The 12816-nt window shown below is 46.8% G+C and overlaps 1 protein-coding gene across 6 annotated transcripts in view; it reads right to left on the bottom strand.

The window, feature by feature from the left end:
- Positions 1 to 12816, bottom strand: part of TAMM41 (TAM41 mitochondrial translocator assembly and maintenance homolog) — a 31110-nt gene that overhangs the window by 14617 nt on the left and 3677 nt on the right. For all 6 annotated transcript variants that reach the window (XM_077325677.1, XM_077325678.1, XM_077325679.1 and 3 more), the window contains 3 exons: positions 12587 to 12766; positions 11175 to 11267; positions 678 to 828 (listed from right to left, as the gene is read on the bottom strand). In XM_077325677.1, the coding sequence (XP_077181792.1) occupies positions 678 to 828; positions 11175 to 11267; positions 12587 to 12760 (418 nt within the window). In that variant the 5' untranslated portion in view covers positions 12761 to 12766. The remainder of the gene's footprint in view (positions 1 to 677; positions 829 to 11174; positions 11268 to 12586; positions 12767 to 12816) is intronic.

The raw sequence follows: 12816 nt of genomic DNA, 5'->3' as shown, positions 1-12816 counted from the left end.
GGTATTCTGAAAGAAAAGCTTTTCTGAAAGAAAGCACTTGGGCCTCTCTTCAGCTCTGTCAGACATGACAGGGAAGGTCAAAGACAGTTTGTGGAAGGGTTTTCCTCACCAGAGACTAGTGTAAAATACTCATTTGCTTGCCCTCCTCAGTCAGCTTCCAGGCTACAGTCCCACCAAGACAGCCCACCGAGTTAAATTGTTATCCTTAAAAAAAACCCCTCTCAGGTGAAACCCACAAACAAAATGGAGAAATAAAACCAAAGCAGTAAGTTACACAGGTAACAGAAGTTGCAGCTTAACACCTCTTTGATTCTTTTTCCCTGCACTTCGGTTTGGTGAAGTGGTGGTCTGAATTAATTTTGTATACAAACGTGGCACGCACCTAGGATTGTTTTAGAGAGGTCTGAAGAGTGATGAGCCCTAACTAGTGGTTGGGATGTAAGCAATGACATATTTAGTGTAATGGTGCCTTGACTTATTGGCTGGTTCAGCCATTTGTGGAGAGCCACACTTCAATCACTGGTAGCTGTTGGCTAAATGTTATTGTGGGAACAAGGATGAGAAAGCAGAGAGGGGAAGAACAAATCACAACCAGAACAAATCACAACAGGAATCAAACAGCAACACAGCTTTCACTGAAACTTAGTATTCTTTTTTTTTTGAAAAGTCATACAAACCAGCGTAAGAGAGCCCAGCAATCTGCACGTAAAGATCCTCTTCAGAGAAACTTTCAGGCAATATAAGGAAAGCTGCTGTGATTGCACTCTTCAAGTTGCTGGAAAGAGCAGCCTGAAGTTTGCCGTTCTCATTCTGGGCAAGGATCTTTACCTGAAAGTAGTAATCAGATCTACTAAAAAGACATCATCATCACTTAACATAAAACAAGACAGCTCTAAATGGAACACAATGATCGTGACATCTTTAATTTGCTCTTACTTAGCCTTAAAGCATTTCACGGTCTATGTAAATAAGCATCTCCAGACCTATGGGGATAACTAAACATCTACAGTCATTCAATACTCAGAGGTGCACTCACTTCAGTGAGCAGCTTGTTCTTAAAAGCAGGGCTTGTTTGATTTAATGACTTTTACAACCCTCCATAGTCTAGTTTTACAGTTTGTAGGATCCCATCAGGTTAAATACAAAAACAACAACAACAAAAAAAAAACCAAACAAAAAAACAAAAACAAAGCGAAGACTGTCTCTTTCTCTATAGACTTTTCTATTCTTAGAAGTACCTGAACCTCATTTTGAGTGGGGCTAAGAAAGAGAGCACATCATCTTCAGTCATGTGGAGAAAATGGCTTTGTTTGTGACTGGCAATCTAGAAAGTCCGAAGTAGAAGATGAGTGCTGGCATCCACCTTTAAACTCCTGGTGACAATATGGAAACCACTGAGTAGCAAGCAAAATGATGTCAGGTGACATCACAGTGACACTGACAGGAAGAGAAGCAACCCAAGTTATGACCTCATCAGCTTCCTGGACAGTACCACAGGCAGCAAACCGAGGCAGTCAGGGTCATGAAAGTACTAGGTCATGTACTGTAGTAAGGAATAAGCCAGTCCAGACTGAGGAGACATTCCTCCTCAAAAGCTCTCCCAGACCTTCTCCATCCCCACACTATTGTACAATGTTATTAGACTACCCCAAACCTCCTCTGCCTATGAAGGGATTAGCTTTCCCAGTGACAGGGAACTCCTGCTCTGCAAGCACCTGTGTACAGCACAGGGGGTGTGTGGGGAGGCTGATCGATAGGCTGGCTGGGTAGAGCAGAAGAAGCCAAGGGATTGGTGGCTTGCGCTAAAAAGAATCCTCTCCACCACTGAGTGATTCTTTCTTGCCATCACACTGCTCCTCAGTGTGCCATTTCTCCACACTAAGGCTGAAACTTCCAAAAATGCACAAAAATAGGAAAGCATCACAACCCACAGGCAGAGCCCTGCCAGCCCATCAGGGGTCCCAGCAGCTTCATAGCTAAGCACTTATTTTCTTTTACACAGATCCTCAACTAGACCACGCAACAGGATAAGTGACAAACCACTACTTTTAAAAATGCTGTGGTTAGAGCTAAAATGCTGTGAAATTAACCTTATGTGCCTCTGGAAAATTCTAGGCTTGTTTTTTTTTTTCTTCCTTGGATAGCAACTTTTCTCCCAATAGCAAATGGTTTTGGAAGCAGAGGGATTTCAGAAGTTTATGATATGACATGTCCGTCAACTGTTCATAATCAAGCTTTCCCCTGAGGTAGTTCAAATCTGTCTCTAAGAAGCGATTGGACCTCAGCCTGCATTTCTCTGCTGTTGCTAAGAGAGCTTAACTGCCATTGTTTTATCAATTGACTTCTTGAGTTACTTGGACAAAGTTAAGCCATGTCCAGTCACTGGGTTGGAAGGCTGATTTCATTTGAAGCTGCACAGAACAATGTTAAGTTTTTCCACAAAACAAACCATCTTAAACCACTTTTTAAAAATGCAGTATGCTTTGCTCCTGGCTTTCCAGAGTTGGCACAACACACTGTGTACACTAAGTATCACCTCCCACTTAAATTATCAGTTTCCCTCTAAAAATTCCATGTGATGATTTTCAGAGCAAAGGAGACTGCTGAAAGTAAATTTTGAAGCAAGTAAGTAGACTGCTATTCTTATAGTTTTGCAGACATGCAGAAGGTCTATGGGTAAAAGGCAGTCCATGACAAAGGGATGATTGTATCCAGAACCTTACAAGTTTAAACCAGAGTCGATGAGATATATTTCTGAATGCAACCCTAGAGACCCCAAATGAATCTTCGGGGTATACAGTGTCATTATTCTTCCATTATCTCCCGCTGCATTTGAAGTGTGGTTTTCGTTAGCAACATAAAATCTGAACCATCTGAACAGTTAAAGGTAAACCGGTCCTGGGAGAGGCCATTTGAACACATGTTTTTAATTTGCTCTCCTGCATGTTTTTAAAAGACTAATTTTACAAATAAGCATTATAGGGAGCATTTTCCCCACTGAAGGCAGAGGGAACAAAGCCAGCATCATTTCCCAGAGCTGAAAATGGCAGCTGAGAAGACAATAGGCAACTGTAATGAGGGACAGCTGCATTTGCCAACTGTCTCCAAGGGCCAAACTGCACAGCTAGCTGAATGACCCAATGGTTAAGTCACCTCTACTGGAGACCACTGTGTTGGTGTGCTTGGAAAGTTCCGTCTGTGAATGCATAGTTGTTTGGACAAGTGAAAATATGCAATATGAAACACAGCCCCATAACTGTCCCCTTTGACCTGATTTAGGAGGGCAGTATATAAATATGAATAAATAAATACATACCGTATTTGCCGGCGTATAAAACGACTGGGTGTATAAGATAACCCCCCAAGATTTCCACTCAAAATATGGAGTTTGTTATATACCCGGCCCACCCCTGCACCTCCCTGTGACCGGCACTAGTGTCCATGTGCGAGCTCTGCGCAGACAAGGGGTGGGCCGGAGCGCTGCTGCTTCCCGCCGAGCAGAACGGGCCGGTCACACCGAAAAGGCTGGCACCCCTGTCTCTCTGCTGATGCTCACCACAGCCACGCTGATGACCCGCCACGGCCGTGCTGGATACCGTGCGATACGGGATGGTATGTAGAATGAGGTGGGGCATCGGGAGGCCACTATGGGCAGCTATGTCTATCCCAACTGAAGTGCACCCGGCATATAGGACGACCCCCCACTTGGAGGCATGTTTTTCAGGGGGGAAAAGTAGTCTTATACGCCAGCAAATACAGTAAATTTATACTAAGATAACTGTTCTCCTGTTTTAATGTAACGGACTTCTGAGCATGCTCCTAGATTGCAAGATCAATCGCAACCATGAAGTGAGAATATGGGAACCTCCCAAACAGGACATCCCTCTGAAATACACACCACTGACTTTACCTGAGCTTATTTCCAAGTGTTAGGCAGCTCCAACCGCAGAACTGAGGCCGGTGGAAAGCAGGGGTGGTGTGACCCCCTGATGCTGCTAACTGGCATTCTGTGGTTGCTCAGCAGATACCTTAGTGACAGAAAAACTCCTGAGCAAGCCTGTCATTTGATATGAACTCTGACCCTAAGCAGGAGTTGTGCTGTCATGCTAATACCCCTATGAAACAGTATTAAATGGTTTCATCGCATGAAGAACACAGCCTCTCAGACTGTATCTTCCCCAAACACTGATTTTTGCCCACCTGGCATCATTTTTACCACAAGGTATTATAAGATCCAAACTGTCAAGTTGTTTACCAAAAGCCCTGTGCTGAAAGACTGCATTGGTTGGCCATCTGTTTCCAGCCACAATGCAAAGTGCAGGTTGTTACCATGAAGGCCCACAATGTGCGGCCAGATTACCTGAAGGACCATTTCCTCCCATACATATGGGGGGGGGGGACTATGGCTTTCCAAGTGTCCATGGAATACAATTCCCATGGGAACTGCAGCCCATGGACACCTGGAGCGCTACAGTTTGGCCACTCCTGCTATACAGCTTTCTGGTTAAGATCTGTCCCTCAAGCAGTGTTCTTTGTGCCCCCCAATTTCAGAGGTTAGGCAAGCTGTGACTAGAAACAGCATTTTCTGTGGCAGCACCCAACCTACTTTAGTTACTTTCAGGCACCAGGCCAAAACACATATTTTTACCCAAGCTTTTATTTGGGGCTTATCTTACCAGTTTTTTTTAATGGTCTGCTTCTGTTTTTATGCTAGCTTTGTTTTGTTGCAGGCCAACTCGAGTAGGATACTGAAGAGGAAGCAGAGAAATATTCTAAATAAATAAACAAACTCATTCACAGGTGGACTTGTATCACCTGAAACAGTAAGCTCAAGTCAGATTGTCACCCATCTCAGCTATCAGAGAGGGCTAAAACTGAAAATGGCAACTCAGTAGGTTTGAGCGATGACTATTTTTCATGTTGGCAATTAGGGAAGCGCACCTGGCCTTGACCAGGGCCAGGGCCTTTTCAATCCTGGCCCCTACCCGGTGGAAGGAGCTCCCAGAGGAGTTATGGGAGCTTTGGGCGTTCTGCAGGGCCTGTAAAATGGAGCTCTTCCACCAGGTCTATGATTGAGGCCAGTGCGGCAAGGAAGATCTGTATGGCCCCCCTCCTAGGAGTGAGTGGCAGCTTGGGGGTTCCATCTGCACCCCTCTTCCCACCCCCTATACAAGATTTTTATTGGGGAAATCTTTGTGAGGTAAATTAAGTGTGTGTGTGACTGGCCTATGGTCATATCAGCTGATAAATCAGGCTTTCTCAGCCAGGGTTTTGTGAAGCCCTGGGGTTTCTTGACAACCCTGGAAGAGTTTCCCAAATGGGTGGAAGCTAATTCATTTGTTTACATATATTAAACATTTGTTAAACATTCATCAGGTGAGATGACCATATATGGTAATGTCAACCCCCTCCCCAATTACCAGTGATGAGCCTTGAGAGGGTGGGTGTGCACACAGCTATCCTTCTCAACCATATTCTGCATGATTGTGCCACTTCTGGGTTTTCAAGGTGTTTTCAGTGGGAATTTAATAATAATATTTAATAATATATAACACTTAACTCCCACCCATTCAGGAAATCCTTCCAGGGCTGTCAAGAGACTCCAGGGTTTCATGGTTGAGAAAGCCTGATGTAACGGAACACAAAATAGCAGGCCACAAAAGTCAGGACAGTGTAACCAGTTCCTCAACACAGTCTGCAAGAATCATTTGGCTACTTTTATGTGGCATCCAAAATGAAAAGCCAGCCAACTCTTGAGCCATGGCCAGAGAGGCCTGGGGAAGAAGAAAAGAGTCCACAAGCCTCAATAGTCATTTGTGCTTTTCTTGGAACTGTCTTCATTTGAAATATTTAGATTGTATTAGGAGAGGGGCAAGAACATTCGGAACACGGGAGACTAGAGAAAGTTTGGCTGTCACCTCCTTCTCCTTCACACCCCCGGAACATTAACTAGATAGCACACAACCCCGCAGCTGACATTAGGAAGTATTTTGCTTGCTTCCTTATTCAGATGGAAACTTGAAAACCTGCATTTAATGCTTAGTTCAGTTTACTATATCTACTAAGACTGGTGCAAAACAGCTTCAAACAGAATGCTTTGTCACCGTCAACCGCCGACATCAAAATGCAACAAAATTAGGACATCCAAACCTACCGAAAAAGGACTTTTCAAAGACGATCCCTCATGTACTGTAACTAGGAGCTGACAGGCAACAGGGTTTAAAAACCAAAACCTTCCTCATGATATTTACTCCCTCCCCTCAAAAGTTTGCTAGAATTAAATAAGTTGTTTATCTTGCAAAATGTTTAGTTCTGTACAGTTCCCAGGAACAAAACAAATAAGCAAGACTCCAGAGGGCAAAATTTAAAGACTTTGGCTCAGGTTTTAACCCCAAGCCATGGTCTGTGGCTCTGGAACCTTCAAAGAGGTATACAGGGCGATCTCACATGATCCCACTGCCTTCCCTGTTACACTGTGGGCAAATTAAACTTCTAACTGAAGGTGGAAAAAACCAGTTTGCTAATCCAGATGTTATAAGCCAACAGGTTTTCCTAGATTGCTACATGCTTGCAGCACACAAGGAAAGAAACTACACAAGAAGGGGGGTGAGGGGCTCCTTCAAATTGGCACCAATTCTGCATCAAAGCAAAGGCAATCCTAGGGTGGTTCGAGAATAAGTGTATACAGGACCGATTTCAGGGAGTCATGGGCAGAGTGTGTCCAAGGGCCTTCCTGCTCTGACTACCACCAGGACACACACACCCCTTTCATGACTTCTTTCCAGCCCACCCAAACCCCCATCTGCCTGCATGCCCTCCCTTCACTCTTTCACGAGCATTCCAAATGTTCACATGTCATTTCTCCCACGGGGCTGGGTGGCGTGTGCAGACAGGAACACGTAAGACTGTGCCTGAAATAAGTGCCACTACTGTACACTACCTGATGGGCCTTCCCTGGCAGCATGTACTGTGTGCGCGTGGGGGGGGGGTCTGTAGTAGTGGGGCTTGCCAGAAACCCTGGCCCTGGCTGCTTAGGGAATGCTGATGCCAACCTTGTATGAATAAGTTCTTAAAACCAGTATATCTGAATCCATATTTTATTCCTACAGCCGTTCTTCCGTGACAGAATGCACAGGGCTCCCAGAAGGGTCTCCCATCCATCACTATCTTGACCCAGACTGACTACGTTTTAGCAAGCTTACTGTACCTTAGTCCTCTCAAGGACTGTACTCATTTAGTATACATTGCCAGACAACTGTTTGAAAGAATCAGCCCATCATGATTTCCATGCAAGTTGAAATATGACACAGTTTGGACACAGACTTTCAGGCAAGGGACCCTCTGTGTGTATTTTAAGACACTACAGTCCTATGGCAACAATGTGTGTGTGGGCAGTGCTAATTATATGAATAAAATGCAGAGTTGGGCTTTGACGTATGCCTTCATGGAGAACATAGCCACTATTCATTTATGCCATTTGTTTTTTGAACTTATCACAATGATAATAAACTTGAGAGTAGGTATGTGCCCTTGCTTTAACAAACAAACGCAATGGCAAAAATCTGTTCTGAGAACATGGCTATAGGCCACTTCCCTTTCAAAGCACCGGATGGATCCCTCTGCAACCACACTTCCTCTTACCTGGTGTCTTCTGTTCCTGCCCACTTTCTCCTACTAACAGAGTTATTACCTAGGGGTGGGGGGAAGAGCTGGACACAAGTTTCTTGGGCATTTACAGGCTTCTTATCTGTTTCCTTTAACACACTGCTGACAAGAAGATTGAAGAGACACCCCCCTTCAACTATACTTTTATAATTAAAACGTAATTAGAAGTCTTCTAGATGACTTCAAACAATTCAGAGGACTGAAGGAGCTGCAACAGTCCGCTCCGTTAAAAAATCCAACCCAAAGCAGGGAGGGGGGAAGAGTGCATGCAAGTAGGCCTGTAATGGGGAGAGGGTATCAACACTGTTATGAGAGCTTTTATTTTTATCTGAAGCTGAACTTAAAAGCTGTTTCAATTTGGTTTCACTCTTGCTCCATCTAGTGGCCAATCGAAATATCTGCAATACAGACAATGAAATCTTCAGGGGGGACTAGAGCCAGACTGGCTTCCACTCAGCCTCACCCAGTTCTCTCCTCTATTTCAGCTCCCACCCACATGGCATCATGATCCCCACAGCTTGTTTTGGGTGTTTGCACGAGACACTTGTTTCTTTTTCCCAGCAGAAAAACTGGTTGTATCAATCCAGCCCTGTGAGTTTCTGTCCTAACACACCCATATTGGAGAACATAACAGAGGCAGTCTTCGTTAGAAAGGGCATTGGGAGGGGGCCCCAATTTGATATTACGCTTGCTCGTTTTCGCCTCAACCATATGCCTGGTGGCAGAGCACCATTTTACAGGCCCTTTGGAAGTTCCAAAAGGGTCCAGATCTCTTACAGCAGCTCATTCTCTAATGGCTGAAAAGGCCCTGGCCCTGGTTGAGGCCATGCACACTTCCTTGGGGCCAGGGACCACCAACGGATTGGAATTAATGGAACACAACATTGTTTGGGGGACATACACGGGAGAGACGGTCCCGTAGGTCCACAGGACCCAGACCACATAAGGCCTTAAAGGTCAAAACTAACACCTTGAACTTGACTCAGAACACAACTGGCAGCCAATGCAGCTGCTGGAGGACAAGTCGAATATGGGTCCTCCATGGGGTCCTGGCAATGACCCATACAGCCACGTTCGGCACCAGCTATAATTTTGGTATCAAAGTCCAGGGAAGGCCTGCATAGAGCAAGTTACAGTAGGCTAGCCTGGAGGTGGCTGTGGCATGGAACACTACTAGCGCCAGGTATTCTGGGGTCAGATAGGGCACTAGTAGCTTTGCAGGGCGTAAGTGGAAAAATGCCTGTTGCACTACTCTAGTGATCTGCACCCCCATGGTAAGGGAGGTGGCGAGGATCACTCCCAAGTTCCTCACAGTGGGTGCAGCTGTCAGTTGTACCCCATCTAGGCTAACTGGTCACACCTTCTCTTCTGGGCGCTCTCTCCCCAGCCACAGAACCTTGGCCTTCGTGGGATTCAGCTTCAGGCAACTCTGCTGGAGCCATTCCATCAAGGCTCCCAAACACCTGGCCGAGGACTTAGGTGATGTATTTAGTCGGCTGCTCCTTAACAGATAGAGCTGGGTGTCATCCACGTACTGGTGACACCCAAGCCCACGTCTCCGGAACAGCTGCTCAGGAGGGCACATAAAGATGTTAAATAATACCATGGAACAAATCGGGCCCTTCAGTACCCCATGCTGGAGTTGGCAGTGGTGTGACTGCTCTTGCCTGATGGTAAATCTCTGTCCTCGGCCTTAAATAAAGGAGATCAGGTATTGCAAGGCTGATCCCCATATCCTCATATCAACACAGTCGCAAGCTAAAAGCTCATGATCTACTATGTCAAATGGTGTCATGAGATCAAGTGACACAAGCAGCACCAACCCATCTTGGGCCAGCTGTCGCCAGAGATCATCTGTAAGAGTGACCAAGGCAGTTCCCACTGCATGGTGAGGTCGGAAGCCAGACTGAAATGAATCCAGGGCCTAAGATTCTTCTAGGTATGCTTTTAATTGAGCTGCAGCTGTCCCATTCAACCACCTTCCCCAGAAATGCTAGATGCAAAATGGCGTGGTAGCTGGCTGGGTCCCGTGGATCAAGTGCTGGTTTCTTCAATAGGGGCTGAACCACTGCCTCCTTTAGATTCCCTGGGAAAGTCCCTATGGACAGGGATAGACTTCTTATATCCTGGACTGGATTCACAATCCTCTTGGCGCTCATTTTTAAGAGCCACGAGGGACAAGGATCCAGGGGGCAAGTGGTCGGCCTCACAGAAGTCAGCAACCTATTCATTTTGGTTTGTGTGAACATTCTGAAGCTCTCAAACCATCCCCCAAAGGTGGCCAAGGGGCCTCCCATTTTCTCACTGTATTAACCACTGGGGGAAGGTCACAGCAGAGCATCAAGATCTTATCTGCAAAATCGCTCACAAAAGCCTCACAACTAACTGCCAATTCAGTATTATTTGGCTGCCCTTCTAGGGCAGTAAGAGACCAAATTTCCCTAAACAATTGCACTGGGTGTGAGTTGTAATGTAATAGAAACCACATAGTAATTCTTCTTTGCAGTTTTCACAGCCATAGGCTCTCATAAAGGTCCTGTAAGATGCTCTAGCTGTCTGAGCTCCTGTTTCTTTTTGCATAGCTCCCTAAAATACCAAGGGGCTACCTTAAGACAGGGGCAGAGAGGGTGTCAGGGGTGATCTTGTTGATGGCTACTGCTAGTTGGGATTGCCGGTTGCTAACCAACTCATCTACTGAGTCACTAAGAAGCACTGGGCCCCACATTCAGGAATCCATTAGGATCTCCACAGGATGGCATAAATCTGCCTCCCAGGGTGGGGGTAGGATGTGGAGCTGGGTCTTCAAGGTAAAACAATCTGACCATGTCACAGGATTCATTGTTAACTGACTGACCTACAGCCCCGCACCAAAGATCCAGTCCAGGATGTAGCCTGCTTAATGGGTGGGACCAGCAACAAACTGCAAGAAGCCTAGTGTTACCATGGATGACACCAGGACCAGAGGCAGAGTCACTGACATGCCCATAGAAGTCCCCCAAGATAATCATCCTAGGATACTGGAACAAGCTGCCACCACCTTGAGCAGGTTCAGCAGAACATTGGCCAGTTTGTTAGACAGACAGTACACCAGCCAGATGGCCAACTTCTTGACTGTATTCTACCCAAGACCAGCACACTCAGTTTGTGAATGTGTAAGCGTCCCGGATCAGTAATGCCACCCCTCCCCACTTGACTCAAGGTCCAGGACTGATGAAGGACTGAGTAACCTGTACCTGTTATGACATGAATTTCTGCAAAAGCTGCAAATTTGGAAGCAAGTCTGGGAACACTACTCTCTGGTTCGAGGAGGGCACTGGTAGATGGAATGCCAAAACTGCTTTATCATCTTTTCAAAAGACTCTCAAATGCAAGTGAATGATCTAGTTAATGCCACAAGAATTCATTGTCCCCACTCCACCCACACATATATGTGTCACTGTTTCCTCTGCCATATTCCTACAACTATGATTTTCAGCCAATGCTAATGGATAAATGAGCTTAATAGCTACCGGTTTATGCAGACGTCCAGCTACGTAGAGAGTCTTCCAGCAAAGTAAATCTTCAATCAGAGCATCAGTACTAATAACACCATATTTTATAACCTGGAACAGGGTGGAAAAGTGATAGTTAACTGCATAGTATAGATCAGGGACAAATACATAGTTTCCAACATGGAGGACTGAAAGGTACACAGGCAGAGAAGCTGAATCTTGTGGATAATAGTTCCCCAATAATGAAATCACAAGCAGTTGTACCCTTTTCCACCTATTGATGAGGTTTAAAAAGGTAAAGGTAAAGGTATCCCCTGTGCAAGCACCAGGTCATGTCTGACCCTTGAGGTGACACCCTCTAGCGCAGTGGTCCCCAACCTTTTTTAGGCTGGGGACCGGCAGGGCATTGGGCCGCGCCCGCAGGGACCGCGCCCGCGCGGGCCACGCCTACGCTTCGGGCCGCGCCCGCCGGCCGCGCCCGGCCGCGCCCACCAGCCGCGCCCACCAGCCGCGCCCGCGAGCCGCGCCCGGCCGCGCCCGCCGACCCCACCCGCGAGCCGCGCCCGGCCGCGCCCGCAGATCGGGCCGCACTCGCGGGCCGCGCCCGCGCCCGCGGATCGGGCCGCGCCGGCGCGGCCTGCACGGGCGCAGCCCGGCCCTCATTCCTTCTCCCCGCCCTCCCGCAGTAAGTAGCTTCCCGGGCCGCAACCTTGCGGCCGGGGAAGTTTTTTACTGCGGGGGGGGGGGCGGGGAGAGGGAGCCGCGGCCCGGCGCCATGGCCTTTGCGGCCCGGCGCCGGGCCGCGGCCCACAGTTTGGGGACCACTGCTCTAGCGTTTTCATGGCAGACTCAATACAGGGTGGTTTGCCAGTGCCTTCCCCAGTCATTACCGTTTACCCCCTAGCAAGCTGGGTACTCATTTTACCGACCTCGGAAGGATGGAAGGCTGAGTCAACCTTGAGCCGGCTGCTGGGATCGAACTCCTAACCTCATGGGCAGACAGCTTCAGGCAGCATGTCACCCTGCACCACAAGAGGCTCTATTGATATTTAGAAGCACACAATTCTGGTTAGGGTGGCACTGCAAGGGTTAGAATTGGTCTAGTTTTGCCCCCTGAAAAGAATGGAGAAACATGAACCAAGAAGCCATCTCCTCAGAGACTTGCACCATGAATTCCAAGTCAAACACAAGTTACTACAGATCCCTGTGTATCAGAGTGGCTATGAGACCAAGCTCCAGAGCAGGAGGTTTCTGGTTTGAAATCCAATAAACAGTCTTATTCTGTCTGTCTCCAAACACCTGATACTTTTAAACTGGAGTTGCAGAGATTTAACCTAATACATTCTACGTGCAAAGCAGTTTCTTTATCAGTTGGCTGTGACCCCTCCCCAAAGTTGGCTCTTACTCAGAGACAACCCATATTTACTTACCCTGCCACTACAAGGCACTAATGTATTGTAGTAAATCCCTGCTCCGTAGTTTTGGACATTGTTGATTCGTTTGGCTCCAAAATATTTTAGAAAGGAATAATGGCCGCGATTCTTTGACAGGTTCCTCTTGTGCCATGATACGGAATCATCCACAGCAAACACAAAGTCCAGCATATTGTTCTACAAACACAACCGAAAGCAGAAGACTCATCACCAAGCATGAACGTAAG

This window comes from Paroedura picta, chromosome 3 (assembly GCF_049243985.1).
Source record: "Paroedura picta isolate Pp20150507F chromosome 3, Ppicta_v3.0, whole genome shotgun sequence".
NCBI lineage: Eukaryota > Metazoa > Chordata > Lepidosauria > Squamata > Gekkonidae > Paroedura > Paroedura picta.
This window is presented reverse-complemented; position numbering and strand designations above follow the sequence as displayed.